Source organism: Pelodiscus sinensis, chromosome 17 (assembly GCF_052426305.1).
Source record: "Pelodiscus sinensis isolate ZL-2025 chromosome 17, ASM5242630v1, whole genome shotgun sequence".
Classification (NCBI taxonomy): Eukaryota; Metazoa; Chordata; order Testudines; family Trionychidae; genus Pelodiscus; species Pelodiscus sinensis.
This window is the reverse complement of record NC_143068.1, coordinates 21,540,700-21,566,234: the sequence shown is the minus strand read 5'-3', so window position 1 is coordinate 21,566,234 and position 25,535 is coordinate 21,540,700. Positions and strand designations below refer to the sequence as shown.

Sequence of the window (25,535 nt, the reverse complement as noted above, 5' to 3'; positions counted from 1 at the left end):
GTGAGTGACAGCATTAGGGAGGGCCAGACATATATATCCAGTAAAGAGGGAAGCCAAGCGTTTGTGATACAGGGATGTATGGACTCATGTGGATTAGAAGCAAGGCCACTGTATAACAGCAGAGAAAGTGACTTTTGCTGAATTTGACTTTCAATCCGATCCACAGGAAATCGGAATACTTCTTTTATGATAGATTAGAAAGATCTCAGAAAATATCATGCCCAAGAATAATGGGCAATGACAACCTTATGGAATGCAACTGCAAATATATAATATGTTCTAAAACTTTATTAATGCTCTTTTAAAAAAATCAGTTCTGAACTAAGTGTCTAATGAAAGCTTTCATTTGTTATTTGATTTAAAAAACAACTGTGTTTCAACAAATGGATTAAGCTATTTTTAGGCTAGTAGACCAATTAAAAGTAGCCTAAAACTAGCCAAATCTTTAAGTGTCTTTATACTGTTCATGCAGAACATTATTCAGCTGAAGAGAGGAAGTGGAAGCAGAAGCCTGGGACACAGAGGTGGTTTCTCTTTAAAAGTAGATCGTGAAGTGAGTAAAACTAGCAGGCTTCAGCAGAAGGTGAAAGCAAGCAGAGTTCATGGGCACAGAATTTAGCAGGCATTTTAGCTAGAGCCACAGAGGTTGTTTAAATATCCGGGGTGGGGGGGAGGGGAGGGGAACACCTAGGGGCAGAGAAAGGAAGTTTTATTAAAGTAGGAGGGCAGGTGCTGGTCTTAACCAGAAAGAGGGCAAAACCAGCCACCGCCTGATACATACAGGACTGTGAGGTACAGAAACAAGAGGCCGCAAGGGACCTCAGGCAGAGGCAAAGGTGCAATGGCTAATGGAGCAAAGTCTTGAGCTGGTAGTTACTTTTACAAAATAAGCATCACTGTGGAAAGAGGCTTAGCAATGAGTTACTAGGTATAAAGGGGAGATACAGTCAGTGAATGTGACTCAAAAGAATTGAGACTTGTTAAGGGGTTTAGAGGTTTTATACCATACATCAATACAAGCAGAAACCTAGGGAAAGGCAGCTTCCGATATTTAGAAATAGATGGCAGGCAAGAGAGGGTGGTGGCAAGAGGAAGAGAAAAGTCAAGAATTGCAATAGGGAGGGAACAAGGACATTGTATAAGTGCAAGTTAACCACCACTGGCAATTCTCTGAACCCACGAACTTGATAGGAAGGAGCACAGCAGCTGTGTACCTCCTGTATCTGTGGAGTATCAGGCATATTTTTTTGTTCTGTTTTTTGAATTTGTGACAGTAAGACACATTGTTGGGGACAATTCCAATATCATGCTAAACAACTCTTACTTTCCCTTGCTTGTGATTTTGCAAGTGAATTGCACCAGCACAGTTTCATTCCTACTCAGTTGATTTTTGGGAAGAGATGTGTTGGACTGAAGAGTGTCACATGCACTGAAGTGTATTTTCCCCTAGATTGTGTACTTAATCATAACTGCTTGAAAGTGAATGACTAAACATTTGCAAATGGAGTTTATGTAACTTGCTAAATTCCCCAAACAGAAATATACATATTCTAATCAATAAACTAGAGAAATACAACTTAGATGGGGCTACTATAAAGTGGGTGCATAACTGGCTGGATAACCGTACTCAGAGAGTAGTTATTATTGGTTCACAATCCTGCTGGAAAGGCATAACAAGTGGGGTCCCGCAGGGATCTGTTTTGGGACCGGCTCTGTTCAATATCTTCATAAACTATTTAGATATTGGTATAGAAAGTACGCTTATTAAGTTTGCAGATGATACCAAGCTGAGAGGGATTGCGACTAAGCTGGAGGATAGGGTCATAATTCAAAATGACCTGGACAAATTAGAGAAATGGTCTGCGATAAATAGGATAAAGTTTAATAAAGACAAATGCAAAGTGCTCCACTTAGGAAGGAACAATCAGTTTCACACATACAAAATGGGAAGTGACGGTCTGGGAAGGACTATGGCAGAAAGGGATCTAGGGGTTATAGTGGACCACCAGCTGAATATGAGTCATCAGTGTGATGCTGTTGCAAAAAAAGCAAACACGATTCTGAGATGCATTAACAGGTGTGTTGTGAGCAAGACACGAGAAGTCATTCTTCCGCTCTACTCTGCGTTGGTTAGGCCTCAATTGGAGTATTGTGTTCAGTTCTGGGCACTGCATTTCAAGAAAGATGTGGAAAAATTGGAGAGGGTCCAGAGAAGAGCAATAAGAATGATTAAAGGTCTAGAGAACATGACTTGTGAGGGAAGGCTGAAGGAATTGGGTTTGTTTAGTTTAGAAAAGAGAAGATTGAGGGGGGACATGATAGCAGTTTTCAGATATCTAGAAGGGTGTCATAAGGAGGAAGGAGAAAACTTGTTCATCTTGGCCTCTGAGGATAGAACAAGAAGCAATGGGCTTAAACTGCAGCAAGGGAGATTTAGGCTGGACATGAGGAAAAAGTTCCTAACTGTCAGGGTAGTCAAACACTGGAATAAATTGCCCAGGGAGGTTGTGGAATCCCCATCTCTTGAGATATTTAAGAGTAGGTTAGATAAATGTCAGGGATGGTCTAGACAGTATTTGGTCCTGCCATGAGGGCAGGGGACTGGACTCGATGACCTCTCGAGGTCCCTTCCAGTCCTAGTATTCTATGATTCTATAATTCTATATGGTTTACCACTAACACATCTTTACTCCTAGAAACAACTTGCTATAGGTATACCCATAACAGTAACACCTGCCTACATTCCACATACAAATGTGTTGTCCCCTTATTTTTGTCAAATTATTTACATGATAAATTAGGAATAATGACGACGTCCATGTTTTATAACACAATTAACAGTAAAGGAAAGAATCCTGCAACATTTTAAGTTTAAAAAAAAAAGTCTCAGACCCTGGCAGGCCATTACAGATAAATACAAACTAAAGCAGTTAAGATTGGATCTGGATGCATAGCCTAGACGAGAGGCTAACTGTTTCAACAGGACAGCTGAGTCTCAACAGATTGTAGAAAGATGGTCCCTAAAGGACATAAGCTACGTAGCTAGAAAAAACCAGAGGTTTTTTTTTTTTTCCTTTTGCCAATGCATGTGTTGCACAGGTTGGCAAGACCTGATCTAAGCTATAGGGAATATTACAAACAAGTAAACATCAAACAAGCACGAAACAACAAAACTTTGTAGCTACTAGTCACAGGCTCACAGAACATGGGGCAGGAGAAAAGTGACAAAACAGTTTGTGCCCGTAGCAACAGGCTCCTGAACACATTAACTTTAGTTGCACTGCCCCCAAAATTAACAGTGCGCAAAGTTTGAGTAAACTTTGGGTATAGTTTAATGATAAAAAAAATCTATTTCTAAACAGTACTGTCTAAAAATTTAAACAGAAAAAAACATGGAACACGTTGACAGAAACATTTGAATATTAGGACACCAAGGGTACATCTAGACTACATGCCTCTGTCGCCAGAGGCATGTAGATTAGGTTACCAGACATAGGAAAATGAAGCGGCGATTTAAATAATCGCCGCTTCGTTTAAATTTACATGGCTGCCCCGCTGAGCCGACAAACAGGTGATTAGCTGTTTGTCGGCTCAGTGCGATAGTCTGGACGCGTGGGTGTCGACATCAAAGGTATTTGTTGACCACCCAGGTAAACCTCATCCCAGGAGGCTTACATGGGTGGTCGACAAATACCTTTGATGTCGACACCCGCGCGTCCAGACTATCGCGCTGAGCCGACAAACAGCTGATCAGCTGTTTGTCGGCTCAGCGGGGCAGCCATGTAAATTTAAATGAAGCGGCAATTATTTAAATCGCCACTTCATTTTACTATGTCTGGTAGCCTAATCTACATGCCTCTGGCGACAGAGGCATGTAGTCTAGACGTACCCCAAATGACTATTCTGTCAACTGTAACGACTACTTCTGTTTTGTCATTCTATAGCACCTTTCAGCCAAAGATCTCAAAGCACTTTATAAAATTTAAGCCAGAAGCAAAGCTATTTCCTATGAGGCAAGAGTAGGAAAATGAGGAACAGGTGTTAAGTCTCTACTCACGGTAAAATGGTGAGCTAGTGACAACAGGTGGGATGGAACACAGAACTTCTTGTTTCCTAAACACATTCTGTCTAGTCACTGTATTATACTTCTTTCAGAAACACTAGAATACCACTGTATCTCTGGCTGGTCTCCCATTATTGTGACACACACATGAACACAGTGCAAAAATCCATGAAAAAGACAAACAGTGTGGGGCCTATAGAAAAGAGAGTAGAGTCTCAAGGTCCTCTACTTTACACCTGAAAGTTAGATACTTATGAGATTAAAAACAGATTCTATTGGTTAGACAATCAAAGCAAGAGAGAGTTAAATGCAAAACAGCAGAAGCAATTTAAAGTGCACGATAGGTTTTTCTCAGACAGCCTGACCACACCTCTGTTCTTATGACTCAACCAGTCTCTCAATTCTCAGAAACCATGTTGGGTGGTTATACGTTGAGAGTTACATTCAGTTCAGCCCAAAAGATTCAAAAAGCAAGTACCAGATTAAGGACGGAAGCACCTTCTGAGGTCCTCAGTTCCCTTAGGGTACGTCTACACAGCAGGGCTAAAGTCGAATTAAGCTACACAACTTCAGCTACATCAATTGCATAGCTTAAGTCAAAATAGCTTAATTCGGCTTTTGGTGCTGTCTACACAGCAGGATTTAGAAGGAAGAACACTCTTCCTTCGACTTCCCTTACTCCTTGTGAAAGGAGGGTTACCATGAGTCTGAGTAAGAAGCCCTCCAGTTCAACATCATTTCAAAAGAAAGGCTTGTCGTGTAGATGTGCACTGTTATTTCAGAACATCAGTGATTCCAAAATAACAATGCTAGGTAGGTGTACCCTCAGATGGTAACTAAATCAATAGAACTCAGCTGTACTAAAGCTTTGTTTAAGGCGTTTCTAAACTCCCCAATTCACAAGAGTTACACCTGAGAAGGCCCACAGTGAACAAGTGCCCAGAAAGAGGGAAAAACAGACCGTCAGACATTGTAGACTGAGATACAGCCAGAAGTTGCCAGCCAGACATTAAACACAATTCATCCCTAATTCAGCAAACTAAAAGACCAAGTTTAAATTAAAGAAAAAGACACCACAAAACCCAACAACCCAGTAACAAAACTAGTTTGCTTTGGATGGATCCAGCCAGCTGGAGAGCCAGGCAAGACAGAAGTGTATGAGACGTTCTTCCTATCACACTTCGACATGCGCGCGTCTAGAATTCTGATTAGAACTGAAAAATGATGGCTTTACAGAGGGTACCGACATAGGACTCTTCTACTATATTGTATCTTCAGAAACACGACAGCAGCATGGGGACCCCAGAGCAAGCTGGTATAGAGGATGCTGCAGTCACACCAAAAAGGATACTTCCTCCTTTGCTAAAAGACCGTTCTCCCTCACCCCAGCATTTCACCTCCTGGGTGGCTTAGTGAGCAATCCTCTTGCCATATACTGACACTTTGGTTTCAATCCAACTGGATCAATTAAGTCTTTCAGCAGCCCTTTACTCTAAGGACGTAAAAAATATGAATAAAAATATTCAGTCTAACCAATCAAAATTGTACCAGTTATGCGGTTAAACCCTGCATGGGCATCCACACAGTTAACTGTTAACAGCAGCCATTGGTTAATCGGTTAAACTCCTGCATCCCTAGTTTATTCTGGCAGTTCCTTTTGGAGGAGAACATTGTTAGAGTCTCATTTGGGGGAGCACCCTGTAAGCCCGATATCCCTCATTTATATGTAATTGTGATCTTGACATATAAAGCATGACATATGAGGTATCAGGGGAAAGGTTATGATCAGCTGAAACCCACTGTTCTATCTAAATATGTATATCTTTAGTGCATATGAAATAAGATTGTATTGTAAAGCTGTCAGCATATGAAATAAGATTGTATTGTAAAGCTGTCACTAAAACATGCTACAAAATGAGGAATCAGCCCAACATTAACTCCCCAGAAACCAACTGCAAGGAAAATAACCAACACCCAAGCAGGTGCCAAAACAATCAATAGCCATTGTCTAGCAAGGAAGCTACAATGCAATGACTCACCTGCCTGAGGCCACACAAAGGGACTTGTTCAAACTTGCCCAGGGATTCAGCAATGCCCACCAAACCTGCCTGGACTTATGTTCTCCAAACCCATGGGACTGAAGATGTAACGAAGACAACAGTGGGCCCCATACTTTGCCTTTCTCCTGTCCCACCTATGCTGCAAGCAGCAAAGTTACAGAGAAGACTCATACAGAGGAGATTGGTCCAAATTTAAAGAGCAAACTTAAACATTAAGGACTGCAATATCCAGAGGGATGAGAAAAACTGCTTAATCTAGTTGATGCCCAGTATAATAGGTTTGAGAGCTTAGACTTAGTGCTTATTTTATTTCTTTCAGTAACTGACTTTTTAAACTTAACACAAAATCTACCCTTTTGCAGTCAATTAATGTGTTATATTATTTATCTTCACCAGTGACTTTGCCTGAAGTGTCTCAAATTGCTCAAGTGTCTATCCACTTCCTATTGATGAAGTGGTGAACTAATAAATAAATTTACACTGCTCATCTCAAGCCGTGCACGATGGCATATTCTACAGGTACAAGCCTGGAAGCTGGGGGGGGGGGGGGGGGGTTATGGTAGGTGCCTTTCTCCATATGGGAGATGGAGTACCCTCTGTCTGTGGGGGAGCTCGGACCCCCCCCTGCTCCATAGACAGGGGCTGCTGCTGGAGACCAGCCATTGTCCACAGAGCTGGTGCCGGGGGGAAGAGGGAAGAACAAGCTTTTAAGCTGGCTCATGCCTGCTCCCCCTCACTGCCTCTGTAGGAGACAGCGAGGGGGGACAGGTGGGTCTGCAGAGCTGGCACACATGGAGAGCCAAAAGCTGGCTCGCCATGCATATCAGCTCCAGCCTGCACCCCTCACACTGCTGCCTCTCTATCAAAGGCAGCAGCGTGGGAAGGGGAAAGGCGGCCAAGTGGATCCGGTGCTCATAGGGCATCTGCTTAAAGCCAGCTCCTCACAGGCTCCAGTTCCTGCTCCTCTTTCCCCTCCCCCTCCGCCCGCCTTGCTGCTGCCTCGGATACAGAGGCAGCAAGGGGGGGCGGGGAGGAAAAAGAGTGCATGTAATCAGTAAGATTAAGATTATGTAATCAATAAACCAAGGCTTATCTGTTAATCATGTAGTGGACTACCCGTTGACATCCCCAGTCTACACTGGGGATGTGAAAACTTTGACCATGTACATCAGGTGTGGGCAATAATTTTTGCAGGGAGGCCACTTAATAAATTTTACAACATGGTCATGGTCCAGCTCCAACCCTGGAAGGGGTAGGGCCTGGAGAAAAAGGGGCAGGGCAGGGCAGGGCAGGGCTGGGCCGGGCGCTAACTTCCCCCCAGACTAGTCTGGGGTTGGAGGCTCTGAATTAAAAACCATAGAAAAGGGCTCGCGTCTCCCAGCCCCACCTCTACCGTATTGCCTGGCAGCTACCCAGAGCTGCTGCGGCTATCTAAAAGGCTTGTGACTTCAGCCCCTGCCAGGGTAGCACCGTGACAGAGTGGTGGGCCATTTACATAGGATCCTGCTGCCTGAGCCACTGTCTGGAAATTTGGTGGCACAGGCAGCAGGACATGAACAGAAAATAGCCAGATGCAGTTCATGGGCCAGATCAAAGTGTTAGGCAGGCCACATCTTGCCCAGCCCTGGTGTACATGGTTAACTGATGAGCATGGGCTGTTAAAAATGCAGGGGGGGGGGGGGGGATTAGAGGGAGAGAAGGGGGTGTGGCTGCATGCAAGCTGGCTAGCACACCAACTCCAGCGCTGCTGCTTCTAGATCAGTCTGTAAAGTCTGGTAACCTGACCCCTGTCCCAGGCTGACTGACTTTCTAGTGTAGACATATCCTGAGAGGGCAGGTGTACTCATGGATGTCTTGGCAAATACTTAGAATACGCAGTGGAATTAAATAAAAGCGTTAAAACACCCCAGAATTTTAAACAGTCTTACTCAAAACCACTTCCCCTTCAATGGCTCAGCTTTGCCTCACGAGGAGACTTTCCACTACTCTTCAGTCAACAGAGAGCCAGAATACACACCCCACCCTGTACAACCAAACAAAAAGCTCCCCAAACCCAGAGGCTCCTAGGTCATCTTTGCATATCAGGAAAAGTCAGAAATGAACACATTCCCAATTATCTTTTCTTCTCCAGGTCAGCTCTTCTGAGCACACACACAGAATCTTTAATTCAGAAATCGTTCTGAAACCAAAGTTCTTGACCAGCCTCTCTCCCTGCATTAGACTCGGCATAGCTTGTGATTTGGCACAGCACATATCATCTGACTTGGCATGTTGTAAACTAATAAAAGAATCTGCTCACATCATGCAGGAAGTGGCTGCCTTCGTGACAGCCTGCACAGACAGGATCCAGGCCCCTAGAGATCTAAGTGTTTCTGGAGTCTGTGAAAGTCATTATATATTTTAAATAGATTCAAGATACAGAAAGGGAAAGTAATATGCCTGCTCTGCAGTTGGGAGCATGCCTCCCAGCCTGGGTAGACAGAAACCAGCTAGCTCAAGAGTGAGCAAGAGGGTCTCAGCAGGCTGGCTCCGGCCCTCCAAGGGGCTGGGGGAGAGTATGTGAAGTCTTCTCCCACCGCCAGGGGTGTGGGCTCCAAGAGGGAACTGCCAGCTGTTCAGAAGAGTTGGCTGTCTCTTGGGGAGGAAGGTGGGGGCAAAGACTTCATGGGCTACCCCCACCCCAGGCCAGTCAGGGTCTGCTTCTGCAGCAGCCTGGGGCCACTTCAAAAATTTCTGAAGCAGTCCCTGTCTAAAATTATTGCCCGCCCCAAGGTAGCTGCACATGAGCTAGTGCTCTGAAGTATGGATGCTGCATCACGGACTAGCCACCTGAGCTCAGACCCAGGTGCTGGATAGATTGGACTTTGATGGCCAGCCTGACCCAGTGTCAGAGCCATAACATCCATATGGCCATGTTCAGCAAGCTGTCATAAGTGGAGTTTGCTTAGATAAGACAGACATGCTCTCTGAACCTCATGCTCCAATGTACACTTTGCGAAGACAAAACACCAGAAAACTATACAGAAAACAATTACTGTAGGTACTACTTCAGATGTTCTACTGGATCTTCTATATTTTACAATTCAAGAGGTTTTTGCTAGTCCCCCAGGTTTTCACCTTTATGGGAAATAACTCCCCACCCCCACTTTTGTTTTTACATTGAAAAAAAATGTGGCTCTAATGAATGGTATCTTGAGCCAGAACTTCAGTTTACTCTAGAATAGATACAACACAGGCAGCAGCACAACATGCTTCCCTACACAGCAGAATAATTCCTCTCCTGCTTGGAAGACCCTCTCTCCTCTAAGCCCATGCAATCTCACTGGCAAGAAAGCAGTCAGCAGATGCTGTAATGCAACAACCATCCACCAGAAAAGGATTGAGACCCTTCAGTTCATTCTACAAGCTCAACAGGTGGCAAGGAACAATGATTTCTACAGATCCCAGCTGGATTAAAACAAACAAGCGGTAATATTGAATCCAGTTCAGAATTCTCTGTTAAACATTTGATATCTCCATTGACATGGTGGTAATAATGAAGCTATTGTTACTATTTGAGGAGTCTTTTTTTTTTTTTAATACATTAGATCTTTCAAATTAAACTTAGAAAAAGAGCAGAAGGTTCATAACATTCATACACCAATAAAACAAGATAACTCCTGCATTCAAAGCTCTTCAGCTCAAAGCTCTTTGGGTTTTGCCAAAATGACCAATGGGGTGCAAGGATGTAGAATCCCATTTAAAATGTTAAAACGGTTAAATTATATGCAGTCTGCTCTGGCTGGGCACCGATTAACCAGTTACATGGTAATCACTGCCTTAACACCATGCTTACCGGGTCAACTGTTTATCCCCTTTCCATCACTAATGGTTGACTCTTCAGCAAGTGCACAGATCAACTAATACGAGTATTCAGACTAGACACTGGTGGATGGATGACTAATTCTTTGTGTTCCATACTCAGAATAATGTAATTCAGAATTAGGACAACTAAAAAAAGTCAAATTCCTTAATTATGGACCAAACCCTTTGGGATGAGTGTTCCCTCTAATTTTTCAATCCATGTGAGGAATAAGTTTTGTTATATGCACTGAGACATGTGCACCACCAATACAAACACATGCTCCCAGCTTTTGGCACTCTGCTAATAAGATGGGCTGGGTGACTGCCTATGTGCTCAGCTTATAGGGACCACTACTTGGGGTCACACGTGTAGTCATTTAAGTCAATATAAGACACACCCACTTACTGTAAGGCAGAATTTGGCCTTATGTATTTTTTTTTTAAAAATAGACAAGGTTGGGAAAAGTATGAGGGAAATTAAGCAATTCTGAATCAAATGAAACTCTGGCATTAGCGCGCCCCGCCCAGAGGAATAATATTAGAGCTTAGCATCTTACTTCTGTGGGACATTTATATTACTTTATGGCATTCTATTGCATCCATTTTGGAATAGTTTATCAGCTATTTCCACATTACTATATTTACACAGACTCCAAATTCTGCTACTTTAATCATTCACTGCTATTTAAATAGTATTATCAGTGAATTGGCTACCTTATCAGTTAAGCTCCTAACTGGGACAACAGAGCACTCAGGCTTTCATCACTGTTCCCAGCTGGCTTTCATCTCAAGAGGGAACAGAGTATGGGTTAAATAGAATTGCTGATCTCTTCCCTTATCTACAGTCTCTTGTTCATGGGGTAATTCCCATGCAAGTTGTCCTCCTTCCTGCACCCCATCCCCTAAATGGGAAACAGAAGGGAACAGGGGGACAACAATTCTAAAATTCAAGTAAATCAGGTGAATAATTCATAAGGGGGTTGGGGGAAGAGAGAAAAATCAGCCAGATGAACAAGAGAGACAAGTTTAAGGGCCACTGAACTGGCCAAGCAGTTTTACCGCTCAGGTTCAAGGACCAAAAGCTCATGCAAGCAATATCTAATAGCCATCACTGTTATACTTGCTTGACATGTAACAAACAACACTGCTCATATTGAACAGGAACCTATATTTCAATCCACTACCCACAAGGAACAATGTGAAATGTACATTTCACATTAGGGATATCATGTAGAGGACTAGATGATCAGCTGATAAACCTGGGTTTATTGGTAAATCTTGTTGACTACATGCATTTCTCTCCCCCCACCCCTCGCTGCCTCTGATGGCACCAAGGTGGGAAGAAGCGGGAGCGGGTACCCGTGAGGAGCTGGCTTTAAGCAGACTCCACAGTGAGCACAAGGATCTGCCTGCCCTCCTCCCACCTTTGGTGCCTCTAATACAGAGGCAGCAGGGAAGGGTGGCAGGGGGCTCCCCGGGAGTGGGCTGGGAATGCACTGGCTGCTGACCCCAACAGTGGGGACTATCAAATAGTCGTGTAACCACTAAAATTTTATGCAGTTACATGACTATTCAATTATACAACATGTAACATCCTTATTTCACATAGCATTTATTCAAGGCTCCTCCCCAGAGGACAAACATATTAGAAAGCACTTGGGTTAACAAGACCCATCTGCAAGTATATTCTCATTTCTATTAAATTAAATTCATTTCATAAAACCCATGTAGGTATTTTTCCTTAACACCCACTCCTAGCACATGGTACAAACATCACATATACAAGAAGCAGCAGAAAGTAAACATTTCAGAGCTGTTTGTTAGCCTCATGCTTTGTAGAGAAACCAGTATTTAACATACAGTTTGTCAGTATTTAGAAGGCACAATCTAAGCCAAACACTATACCAAGTAGGGATCTCAGGGTATGTCTACACTACCCCGCTAGTTCGAACGAGGTGTACCGGTAGTTTGGAATAGGAATCCTAGACCGAACTACCTAGTTCGAGCCCCGTGTAGCCGCGCTGCTCGGGGTTCGAACCAGCGGGGTTTTAAAAATGGCGGCTCCCTGCTTATGCAAATGAAGCCCGGGAAATTCAAATCCCGGGCTTCATTTGCAAGTGCGGAATGCCTACATTACCCTCCTAGCTCGAACTAGGAGGGTAGTGTAGACATACCCTCAGTGGTTAACCTGTTAACCGATAAGCATCACCCTTACAGAGTGATGCTTACAGGTTAACAAATGGCCCAATGCGGGTGCGGGGGCTGTTCCAGACTGGCCGGGCCCACCACAGTGCTAAAGCAGCCCCCCGCCTGTCCCCCTTTAGGAAATTAATCAGATAAACAGGATTTTACATGCTCTTTTTAACCTCTCTACCTCAATTCCCTCTACAGCTCTCCATACAACACTGAATCAACATGGTGTTCTTTTGTTCATTTCACTGCAGGTTGAACCTCTCTGAACTGAGACACCCTGGTTAAACAACATCCACAGCAGGCAGACAGTGGGACCAGGAGCCTGGCATGGCAGCAGGCAGCTGGTGGGACCAGAAGGCCTGCGGGACCAGCAGCGGGAAGGGAGCTGATAGGGAGGTCGGCAGTCCCGCTGTGGCCGCAAGCCCAGCTGGGCCAGTAGTAGTAGTAGTGGGAAGCTGACGACTCAGCAGGTGGTCATGCCAGGAACAGAGCCAGGCTGGGGGCCTGGTGGCAGGGGATCCAAAAAGGACCTTCCCTGGTCCAGCCAAATCCCTCATTCAGAGCCAGTCAGATCCCAGGCATGCTGGATCAGGGAGGTCCAACCTGTACAATGCTCACTCACCTGGGGATACTTTTAGTCCTCTGCACTTTGGGCACCATTTTATGTTAAGTATGCAATTTGTTACATGGAGCCCAATTCTATTAATATACAAGAACCACCTTTGACTCAGTTTGTGTTCTGTTGCATCCATACAATATACATTCTATCTGCAGGATTAATATGGTATAATTTGGGAATGAATCTGTCCCTATAGTATCCCATTCAATATTTGGAACTGAATCTCTTAATTTATGAGACTGACATCCAAATGGAAGTTGAGTATTTCAAACAGAATTACTATAGCAGGAGTTCACTACAACCAGCTTCCAACATCTGATATTAAAAATAATTGCTATTCAAATTCATAAAGCCTGTGTTCTATGAACCATGGAAAGAGATAAGCAATATGCTGAGCTACTTCACTGTAGTGATAACATTTTACAGCCTTTCAGATTGTATTCCATTCCCTACTATTTTTAGTAATTTAGTAGTTTTTTTTCCAATTAGAGGACTCACATTAACAAAGGGCTTTTTTTTTCTTAATTCCTTTTTCCCCTCAGAATCTCTCCACTGTTTAGCAGTGAAAATGTATTGATGTTCGTAATGGGGAGGGGAGGAAGGAGGAGAAGGAGGAATGAAGTTTACAAGTTTTTCCAGGAAATATCAAGAGCACTTTAGCATGGTGGATAATCATGACTGACACTTGAGAGAGATGATAGAATAGGAATTATGAAAATCTGGAAGAAAGGCAACTAGTAATTCCAAACAAGTTTTACCTAGAAATTCCCAAAGTAATTCACAGTAGGTACAGAACACAATCAGGCCAGATTATCTCAGAGCGGAATATAGAAGCAGGCTCCACAGGAGGAGTGAATGTGGCTCCCTGATTCTCAGGATGGCTCTTCACCAGCTTCAGCATCATTCCGAGCAGCCAAAGAATCATTTATCCCTGCTGCTATCAGAGTGCAATGAGTCAGTCACAAGCCTCCTCTCCCAAACACCTTCCCCCTATTTCAGTGCCTGGGCAAGTGAACAGAGAAGTTAGCTGTGCAATGCTACGTGCTCCTTCAAGCAGGAGCATCTCTGTGATCCAGGCAGCTTCCAACCCAGAGGTGGGCAAATACCAGCCCACAGGCTGGATCTGGTCTACCAGGGTTAGCCCGACAGGTCCCTACACTGCCATATTTACCTGCGCCTCTGCAATTACAGGGAAAACAGCTCCTGTTAGCCATGGATCACCGTTCCCAGCCAACGAGAGCTGCAAATCGCCCATACTTGCAGAGCTGAAGGTATATACAGGCAGTCCCCGACTTACGCGGATCTGACTTACGTCGGATCCGCACTTACGAACGGGGCTTTCTCGCCCCGGAGGTCGAGGTGGCGGATTGCTACCTGCGAGCTCCGGGGCGAGAAAGCCCCGTTCGTAGGCTGCTCCGGTGCCCCTGGTCTGCTGGAGACCGTCTCCAGCAGACCAGGGGCACCGGGCGGGTTCCCGCGCTTCTGAGGCTTTGCCAGAGCAAAGCCTCAGAAGCGCGGGAACCCGCCACGGCTGCCAGTTCCGGTGCCTGTGGTCTGCTGGGGACCGTCCCCAGCAGACCACAGGCACCGGGACTGAAGCTGCAGCCACAGCGGGGTCCCGTGCCTCTGAGACTTTGCCAGAGCAAAGCCTCAGAGGTGCGGCACCCCGCTGCCACTGCGGCTCTGCTCCCCGTGTCCCTGGTCTGCTGGGGGGGGGGGGGGCGGCGCAGCTAGTGTGCCCCCCCCAGCAGACCAGGCTTTTGTTTTGGATCCTGGGGCAGAGCAGCTGGGGCACTGCCGATTGGTCCTGCAGCGCCGCTCTGGGCACTACTGGACCAACCCGGCAGCACCCCAGCTGCTCTGCCCCAGGTCCTGATTCAGCCGCTGCTGGTCAGTTTCAGCAGCGGCTGAATCAGGACGCCTGGGGCAGAGCAGATGGGGTGCTGCTGGGTTGGTCCAGTAGCACCGAGGAGCGGCGCTACTGGAGCAACCCAGCAGCACCCCAGCTGCTCTGCCCCAGGCGTCCCCAAGTCAGCTTCTGCTGAAACTGACCAGCGCTGACTACAGGAAGCCCGAGGAAGAGTTGCTCTGCCCCGGGCTTCCTGGAATCAGCTGCTGATCAGTTTCAGCAGCAGCTGACTTGGGGACACCTGGGGTTCTTAAGTTGATTCTGTATGTAAGTCAGAACTGGCGGTCAGTTTCAGCAGCGGCTGAATCTGGACGCCAGTTCCGACTTACATACAGATTCAACTTAAGAACAAACCTACAGTCCCTATCTTGTACGTAACCCGGGGACTGCCTGTATAGTGACACGGGCTAATCCTCATGAACCACCACCGTTTTATTGCCCAGCCCTGGTCCAACTCCCTTGTATCACCAGAGCAAGGCAAGGGGACCAGACTCTGACAATCTGAAAACCTGTAAAAGCAAATTGGTAAAAAGTAAACAGACCAGATCAGATAAACTGCCAGACAAAATCTGGTCTATCTTCCTAATTTGCATTTACAGGTTTCCAGACCAGCAGACTAATCCACAAAGAAATGACTTTTGATCTGTTACTTACAACATGGAGATAAGCAAGTGTTTTCTGCTATCTCAGTTAAACGACAGCAGACAATATCTTGAAGGTGAAGGTCAGGTCTCAGATTCTGATACTCCTGGCACTATTTCCACAATGGTAATACTGTGTCACACTCTTCCCTGGAGTCTAACTCCCCAAAAGCCCAAATTATGCATCTGCCTTTAGTGCAATCCTATAGACTTCCCACAGGAGCTCCTGCCCTGTTCACTTGTCTATGCATTAGAAGAGGGAAGGCACATGGGAGAGGCGGCTTGGGATGGAATCATTGTTGCATCCTGACAAGCAACAGGGATGGAGGATTTGCTGACTGCTCTGAATGATGCTGGAGCTGGTGAAGAGCCAGCCTCAGAATCAGGGAGCAACATTCACTCTTCCTATGGGATCCCCTCACACATGCAGCACTTCAGATAATTATCCATGACAATTTTGTGACGCCGTTATTTATCTTTTGACCGCTTTTTGCATAATTAAAGAATTTTTAGAAGCTGGGGAAAAGTATCAGAACAATTAGTGGTCCGCTTCTGTAAAGTTCTTTGAGATCCACTGATGGAAAAACTCCTACAGAGCCAATTTTACCTACAAGAGCCTAGAAATGGTTGGGATAGAATCATAGAATAATAGGACTGGAAGGGACCTCAAGAGGTCATCGAGTCCAGCCCCCCGCCCTCAAGGCAGGACCAAGCTCCGTCTACACCATCCCTGACAGATGTCTATCTAACCTGTTCTTAAATATCTCCAGAGAGGGAGATTCCACCACCTCCCTTGGCAATTTATTCCAATATTTGACCACCCTGACAGTTAGGAATTTTTTCCTAATGTCCAATCTAAACCTCCCCTGCTGCACTTTAAGCCCATTACTCCTGGAATAGCGATGATCAATCCTAACTTGCACCCTACACCGAATATTTAGCTGCAGATATTCATTATCTGTCTCCTCAAATTATGAGACAAGCATCTAAACACAGGCTTGTGGTCAAGTGCATACTTCCAAGCGTCACAGAAAGTCTTTCCCGGTCACTGAAATGCAAACACTAATATTATAATTCAATTACTGCCTTGTGAATAGCTTCTACTTACATATCCCAACAATAACTGAGAAAGTATGGTCCAGGCTCAAGTAGGAGAGGAGATTATAGAAGTTGAAAGAGATCAGACAGAAGCATAAGATGACACAGATCCATTCTTGCAGTCGTTTCCCTGTTGAATAAAAGACGACACATTAATAGTAATATCTGAAACAGTGTGTATTAAAAGCCAACGTAGTCCATTTCCTGTATTTCTCAGTCTTTCCTCTCTCATCTTTAGAAATTATGAGGCAAGAATTTTAGTGGTGGGAGCAGTATTTTGTCTGGAGTCAGAAAGACTCCTGCTATGCAGCATTAGTTTAAAAAAAAAATCAAGGATAGAAAAAAAAACATTTTGCCCCATTGTTTTTAGTTTCTTCTTTGCAATGTTCACTGTCATGCCCCTCAGCTTTGGCCTTGCTTTTGAAGGTGCCATACCTTTTCTGAGAAGCAACAGGAAGTAGCATGTCTCTTCACTGTTAATGGCACTTTTTCAGTACTGTCAGCAGCGGAAAAGTTCAGTTTCAAAGTACTGATCCCTTCACCAGGGTTTTTCAGTCTTAGGAGTCTAAGTGATTGCCTTTGCTCCCCATATCCAGGTACATAGGCTATTTTAAGAGTGGCCATAAAAAACAAGCTTCCATCATTTTAGGGAAACAAACCAAAGGTGTTTTTATGTTTCGTTTAGCATATTCAAACAAGTACACCAAATGAACAGGAAAAATGTGTTCTCTGGTATTCCAGTGCCCATGTCAAAGCTGCATTCATAACATTTTATATGGAGCTCTCAAAGCTCTTTAGGCATTAACAGGCCAAGCCTTCATAGGCTTATTTTGACGAGGAAAAAACGCAATGTCCCCCCAACTTGAGTTAATTAAGCCAAAGGAGTTTGTTTTTACACCAGCTAGTAAGTAATATTAAAGATTAGTCTTCCCAGCAGCCTTTAACTCAATCTGCTAACTTGTGTGAAAATGACAAACTGCCTAATCTTTCCTAAGATTTTACTTCAAGTTAGTCAACTCAAATTAAGAGCACATTTCACACACTCTCAGTGAAAGCTTATGGGGTATAATTCTCAGAGTGCTAAAAAGCAACACAGATGGATTCTGTTCCCAACTCTCTCTCACCTAAGAGTCTTGAGTCTCAGATGCATGCAGAAATTTGGATACAGGAGGCCCCCGACTTGCGACACTTCTTCTAGAACCAACTGCGTTGCAAATCGGGGGCATCATAACTCGAACCCTCATTTATGATAGGTGCCAAGGACGTAAGTTGGGCATTTTCAGCCCCTTCTGCACTGACAAAAATGGTTGTAAGTGTGGAGGTTTGGAACTTAGGCAGTCGCTAGTCAGGGGCTTCCTGTATAGTAGAGCCTCAGAGTTACAAACACAATAGTACCAACTTAGCCAAAGAATTAGAACTGGAAGCATTCAAACAGGAAGCAGCAGATGCAGAAAAGCACCACCGTATTAAACAAAAATAAAGGGAAAGCAGTATTTTTCTTCTGCATAGCAAAGTTTCAAAGCTATATTAAGTCAATGTTCCGTTGTAATCTTTTGAAAAAACACTAATTCAGAATTACAAACGTTTCAGAGTTACAGACAAGTTCCATTCTCAAGGTGTTCATAACTCAAGGTTCTATACGATAACATGAAACAATAGGACATAAAGCTATGACAAGAAATTCTGAGGCACTTGTGAAGACAACACAAGTGCCATCTGAGAATCAGCTGAATCTTGCTACAGTTCATCATATTTCAGCAAATGTTCACTCCTCTCCTTTATAAAAAGGAAGTTTATATAAGTTTCAGAGGAGTAGCCAAGTTAGTCTGTAACAGGAAAACAGTGCCTAGTCAGTCTAGTACAGTGGTCCCCAACATTTTGGGGCTACCGGGCACCTGGGGGCGGGGCCTCTCACAGGCCACGTGACTGGGGGTGGGGTCAAGCATGCGCCGCACACCTGGGGCCGGCACCGGCATGTGCCGCTGCCCAGGTGCCGCGGGCCCGGGGCCGGCCATGCACCCAGGGCTGGCACCTGCCACACGCCTGGGGGTGGGGCCAGCCCAGACTGCTCCGCGGGCGCACATAAATGGCCCGGCGGGCGCCATGGTGCCCACGGGCACCGCATTGGGAACCACTGGTCTAGTAGGTATTTCAGGATAAAATTACACTCTAGATTGCCTGCAAATCACAACCAGAGCTAGAAACCATCCATTTGTTACTGGCTAATCAAGTCAAGGACAGGGAGACACTCTTAGACAAAATAAAAAGAGGTGTATTTACAGTCTTTTAAAATGGCCCGTAAAAAACAACAGTTGTTGTGGTTACAAGTCATGAATATTCTATTAGCTATTCAAAGTCCCAATCACTTCACTTCTTACATCTCATCTGCCCTAGCAACTTCCTTGCTGCTGACAACAGTTATCTGCCACAAAGCTGAACTGGTGCTGAACAGTTTATATAAGCTTCAGAGGGGTAGCAAAGTTAGTGTGTAACAGGAAAAACTTAACACACAACAAACAGTCAGTCTAGTAGCACTTTAAAGACTAACAAAACATGTATATAAGCACTGTCAAGCACAAGCCATCAGAAGTTAACACCTTTCTGAAAAGGTATTGAACATTAGCCACTTACTACTTTTACAATAAAATCATGTTTAGCACCTGTTCAAGTGTACCTGTTGCAGATATCAGCCATAAGTAAGGGTTACTTTTTGCAGTGTAGAAGACTACCAGTGCCAACTTATCAGTGCTGGAGCACCCCCCGGGGGGGGGGGGGGGGAAATGAATGGGTGCTGGGCACCCACCAGCACCAAGTTCCCTCATTCCGCCTCTTCCCCCTCCCATCCCACCAGCTGGTGGTCCTGTTGACCAATTCGCCCCTCCAAGCACACACAGGGTGTGCTCAGAAGGAGGTAGCAGGGAAGAGGCAAGACTTGGCCAGAGTTGAGCCCTCCCCTACTCCCGCCTCCCCTGCTATAGGGGAAAGTCAGCACCTATGTTAATACCTGTTTCTGGGTGTTTAGGAAAACCTTGCTAAGCTGCACACAGAGAGGAAAAATATATGGTGATTAAGGGTCTGTATGATGAGCAGGACATTTTGTTATTCTCTTAAAAAACCCCAAACAGACAGCAAATAGTCTGGCAGCACCTTAGAGACTAACAAAAATGTAGATGTGCCCAAGAAAGCTCATGATACCAATCTACTTCTTCAGGTGAATGGAGTTAAGGGAGTAAGCCGAGTAACACAACACGGCCAGAAAGCATTGCTTTATTAAATCAGAAATAGAATTGGATAGGAATAAGTATCTTGAGAGGTCAACACATCCTACTCCAGGGGTTCTCAAACACAGGACCCCTCAGGGGGTCAACAAGATTACTACATGGGAGGTCACAAACTGTCAAACTCCACCCCAATTACTGCTTTGCATCCAGCATTTATAATGGAGGTTATAAATTAAAAACACTTTGGTCTGAGAAGATGAATGTATCTAAGTTGTATAGATGGATGCTGGATAGCAAATTACTTTGTGAACAGAACAAAAGCAATTTAAAGGAACACCAAAAAAAGAACAGGTTTTGAAAGAAGCATAAGGTTACAATAAGGAAGTCTGCTCTAAAAAGGCCTCCAAGGTACCCAAAGTTGAAGTTAATTACAGGCAGTCCCCAGGTTACGTACAAGATAGGGACTTTAGGTTTGTTCTTAAGTTGAATCTGTATGTAGGTTGGAACTGGCGTCCAGATTCAGCCGCTGCTGAAACTGACCAGCGGCTGACTACAGGAAGCCCGGGGCAGAGCAACTCTTCCTCCGGCTTCCTGTAATCAGCGCTGGTCAGTTTCAGCAGCGGCTGACTTGGGGACGCCTGGGGCAGAGCAGCTGGGGTGCTGCCGGGTTGGTCCAGTAGCGCCCAGAGTGGCGCTACAGGACCAACCAGCAGCACCCCAGCTGCTCTACCGCAGGCGTCCGGAGAAAAACCTGGTCTGCTGGGGGGGGGGGGCACACTAGCTGCGCCCCCCCCCCCCCAAGCAGACCAGGGAGACACGGGCGGCGGACCGAGACGCACCGCGGTCCCGCCACCTGGGTCCTCCGCGGCTTTGCTCCGTGTCTCCCTGGTCTGCTGGTCTCCAGCAGATCAGGGAGACGCGGAGCAAAGACGCAGAGCACGGGGGCAGCGGGACAGCCCAGACGCGCCATGGCTGTCCGGCTGCCCCCGTGCTCCACGGCTTTGCTCCGCGTCTGCCTGGTCTGCTGGGGGGGCACTCCGCCGGTTGGTCCCGTAGCACCACAGCAGGACAGCCCCCCCAGCAGACCAGGGAGACGCAGAGCAGCTTTTATCGCCCCGGCGGTGGGCAGCGGGACCACGGTGCATCTGGGCGTCCCGCCGCTCCCATCTTCCGGAGCGAGAAAAACCCCGTTCGTAACTGCGGATCCGACATAAGTCGGATCCACGTAACTCGGGGTCTGCCTGTAATGCGCACATTCTGCATAGGACAAATGGCATTCTGATTAGAAGAGCTAACTTGAGAGGTCCATAAGGAGCAATTAGTTGATAATGTGGGAAACGTCAAGGCACTTTTTCACATGTCCCAAAGAGTGTTTACCAGAGCCCTGGAACTCTGCATATTAGAGATAGATATGACATTCAAATCTGCACTTGAAAGGGAATCCTCTGAACTGGCATTCATGCTAAAATTCGACACTCTCCCCAGGGGGCTGAACAAAGACCCCAACTACCTTACCCATTACAAAGATAGCTTCCCCAATTATCACCTCTAATACCATTAGCTCACAGACATCTCCCCTTCCCCACCTCTAATATCATTAACTCACAGGCATTTACCTTCCTTCCCCCTCCCCCCCCCCGCATCCCCCCTCTGTTCTGTAATGTGATTTGTCCTTTTCATATGTGTTCATTTTTTTTTAATTGTATCCTTTGGTATATATGGTTGTGACTATTTTCTTCCACTATTTGATCTGAGGAAGTGGGTCTGGCCCACGAAAGCTCATCATCTAATAAACCATCTTGTTAGTCTTTAAAGTGCTACATTGTCCTGCATTTTGTTTCATATTAGAGATAGTAAGTCCCTTCTTCATACTGACATCTGAGACTAGAAACATAGCCCCAACTTTGGCCAGTCTGATCAATCAATTGCAAGAGTGGAAGGCAGCACTGGTCATCTGATATTTATGGAACACTTGAACTTCAACAGCTGCTACACAGGGAGGATCAACAAAATACCATTTTTAAACAGGATTAGGGAAATAAACCAAAGTGACATAAGGTAAACTAGAAAAAGGCACTCTTATTCCAGAATAAAAATGGCATTGAATAAACACATTTTAACATCCCTAATAGTTATGCTAGACATTTCTCCATGTAGATATTTTCAATGTACTCAGGAACTGTGTCATTCCCCACAAAGTCATTATTCTAACTTTATATTTGGACCCCCAAAGCATCAGACTATTCTTACATATGGAACTTGCAGTGTGTTCCCACCAGTTCATACATTTAAAATCCCCTACAAAATCCACAATATGCACTGCTCCAATGATCCCTCTAATCTTTTCCATAGATTTTCTATCCTTGTACAGAACAATTTTTGTCTGTGTACCCAGGCACATGTGAATATGCACCATCAGTAGAAACAAAAAACCTCTAACACAGCGCCCACAGCTAATCAGCTAGGCGGCATTTGACTCTCTCCTGAGTGACTCCAGAAGCACATAGCTAACAGGGAACACTGCACTGCTCCTTAGTTTTTGATCTGTGGCTGAAAGTAAGGGTAGCAATCTCATACATCAGAGAGTAAGCAGACTAGCGAGAAAGGAAGAAGTTCTATTATAAACCTAACAAAGCTAGCAAAGTATATTATTGGCTACTCATTCTTTTGAAGCCTAGGGAGTCACTGCTAGGGTTAGGTTAGCATATTTGGAATAATGGTCTGATAAATATTACATATCTGATCTTTTAGCAGAGGTGTGGTTTGACCAATATACAGAAACAAGTGAAACTGGGTGTGTCACTAGGAATAAATGCAGAAACCTGAAAGGCTAAGAAAGTTGAATATCAGTGAACGCATTTACATTCTGACTGGGTGTGAAGCTTATTTTTACTAATCACCTCAAATCCATGAGCTAAACTGTTTTAGCTAAACTGCCATTTATGGTTATTTAGTTGGAAACAGCAATAGTAGGCACAGATTCATTAAGTGCTGAAATAAGTATTTTTTTTCCATTTTCTGTAGATTTAAGCTCTCATAAGGCATCAAAATTTCTCTACCTTTCATTAAAAATATATATTTCCACTGACTGTAAGAGGTATTAAGATGAGTTTCTGCCGTTATTTCTGTTACATGATAGCACATTGATTGTTTGGGCCAAAAAATTGATATGCCAAAAAGCCTGGAAAGAGGTGTGTACATATATATTTATTTTATTTTTATATATACATAAAAAAAAAAATCACACATGCCCAATCTCAAAGTAGTATATCACTAGCACATGCCAGTGCCATGAATATTACTGTTGGTACTGCCTTGACTGGACATAAGACTTGAATTGCAAGATTGGGGAGAGGGAAGGGAAACAGTTTCTCTTGCTAGGCAACAGAGAAGGCTGCACTCCCCTAGGGACTAGAACTCTGGGTGGAAGTCAAGGGACCTGGAATTGAGTCCTGTCCTGATAACTGACTCAGCAAGCCATTTTTCTTCACCATCCGTTAATTTCTCCATCTGTGAAATCAGGATACAAGCAATTATCTTTAAGTGCTTTGTGATCTCTGCTTGAAAACTGATATGGTTATTACTGGTAAAAATAATAAATTCAAAGAATTAAAATTTGTCTAGAGTACAGAAAAAACACGGAGCACCTCATTAACTGTTTATTATTGCTGTTCTACTTCAGATTAGTTTAATTCCAGATATCTTCACAGGAAACACATACCAAGTGTGGGACACAGCTGTTTCACAATGTTCTCAAGAAGGATGACAAAAAAAAGCCCTTTGATACAAGTTCACAATAACTTCTATGTCTAAATCTTGAAAGGGGTGTGAGCGTGTGCACAATTAAAAGAATGAAAAGATTGGTCTCACAAATCTGCAGAGGGAAAAGCCTGTCGGGAGAGATACAGAGAGGGATGCAGCCTGCAGCAAATCAACTATGCTTTTCTTGGCATGCACAGGCCTTGCTATCTGGAGCCAAGGAAAGTAGTGTTTTGTCTTTCCAGGCAGAAAGGAAAGATTCTGCATTTTTCTGTTGTCCCCCTTCCACTTGCTTTTTCCTTCACAAACTCTGTTCATCACCTAGCTTCCTAATAAAAGTCGTCTTACTCCAGGCCTCTTCAGCTCCTCAAAATGCCCTGATGCAATCACTGCACTTTCCTGAGATCACCTCTCCATAAAGCATCTGTTCTTCTCCATCATGGGTCTCATAGTACTGTGTCTACAGCCCCCACACTCCCAGCTGTCTATTCCACAATCATTATGGAGCTTGCTGTAACTGGACTTTTCCTGGTCCAAAGGCCATAACCTGTGGCTTGACATGGCCAATTTTATGCCATGTGGCCATAGCAACTTTGAAGCATACTTTGCTGCCCTGTGGTGTGAATTACAAGAAAAGGGACAAGTGGCAGCCTAGTTTTAGCAATTCAGTTCTGACACTAAATTCAGCTCAGATCATTGGGCTACCCTACAGTGAGAGACGTAAGGTTCAGAGCAAGGCTGCCCTCTCCCCATATCCCATTCCATCTCCAAAGGATTCCCTTCAAGCCACATTCCCTTTCTGGCTACAAAGACATCAAGGCCATGGGGCTTCCTCCTCAGGTCCCAAACTGAGACGTCACAAGCCCCTTAAAACAAATGCTACCAGCCTGAGGACTTATGCCCTAAAGGATTCATACCCAGTTGCCTGCTTGATTCAAGGGAGAAGGAAACCCCACTCAACTCTGGGGGTGCAGACACCACTAAGGCTACGCCCCCTCCTGTTCTCCCACTCCCCCACAACCTGACCCCCCCCCCCGCTTTTCTCCCACTCCCCAGCCCCGCACACCCCAGAGCAGAGCCCCCTGCCCAGCGCCCCACGCACCTGGGGAGTAGAGCTCCGCCAGCTCCCGGGCACCGACGTGCTGGGCTCCCCAGCGCCGGCTGCCGCACTCGGGCTCCTCCTGGGCGGAAACGGCCTCGGCCTCCAGCTCCTGGCCGGCGCCCTCCGCCCGCAGCCGGGCGCACTCGGCCCCGCCGCTCGTCATGGCCCGGCCTCTCCGCTCCGCCGCCTGCTGCTCCTGCTCTCGAGCCCCGGCCGGTGGCAGCGGCTCGGCGTCGGGCTGCAGCCCGGGCAACAAGGCTCCAGGGCCGGGGGAGCCGCCCAGGGAGAGCGCTCGCGCCACGGGCATCAGCGCTAGTTGGGGCCAGCCACAGCCTGCCAGGAGCCGCCAGCCAGAGGGGCAGGGACAGCGGGCGGCCACGCCCCCGCGCCGCTCCTCCAATCACCGCCCCTCCGGCACGGCCCTTCGGCCAATGGAACCCCGTCGTGGCTACGTCTCAGCCAATGGCAACAGCAGCGGACGCCTTCGCATCTGGAGCAACATCCTCGCCTGGGTGCAGGCACAGGAGGCGGGGCAGCACAGCTGGAGGCGCGCCAGCGCGCGGCTGGCTTCCCGGGGCGGAGGTATCGCACGGGCTGGGACACGCCACGCCCGCCGCCTTATTAACGTGGGAGGCGCAGCACAGCTGCGGGGAGGACGAAGTGTCATTGCAGAGTTGCCTTCAGGGGGCTTGGCTTCACATCTGGAGGGAGCAGCAGCAGCTCTGGCACCCCCAGTTCTGGGAGGGGGGGAGGAGCGGCAGCTCAGATGGAGCAACACCCCTGCCTTATCTGGAGAACAGGAGAAGGGCGGCACAGGGATGTTACAGTGCAAAGCCAGCGGGGCTGCAAAAACGAGGCAGTGCCAGTTGCATCAGCCTATACCCCCCCCCCCCCCCACACACACCCCCAGGATTGGGCCTAGCAACATCAACCAGAGTCCTTAGGTGTAGTTTGGGGCAGGATATTGCTCCTTCCTCCCAATAGAGGCAGGGGCCAGGACTGAAGGGGGTGGGATAGAGTTGATTCT

The 25,535-nt window shown here is 45.9% G+C and overlaps 1 protein-coding gene across 2 annotated transcripts in view; it reads right to left on the bottom strand.

Moving 5' to 3' along the window:
- PEDS1 (plasmanylethanolamine desaturase 1) overlaps positions 1-24,909 on the bottom strand; it is a 44,014-nt gene extending 19,105 nt beyond the window's left edge. Inside the window, exons 1-2 of one of the 2 annotated variants that reach the window (XM_075901213.2) lie at positions 24,509-24,903; positions 16,437-16,556 (exon numbers count right to left, since the gene is read on the bottom strand). In XM_075901213.2, coding sequence (XP_075757328.2) covers positions 16,437-16,556; positions 24,509-24,815 — 427 coding nt within the window. In that variant the 5' untranslated portion in view covers positions 24,816-24,903. Of the gene's footprint in view, positions 1-16,436; positions 16,557-24,508 lie in introns of both variants that reach the window. The other variant, XM_075901214.2, reaches the window with a different exon arrangement.
- Between the last annotated feature and the right edge of the window lie 626 nt (positions 24,910-25,535).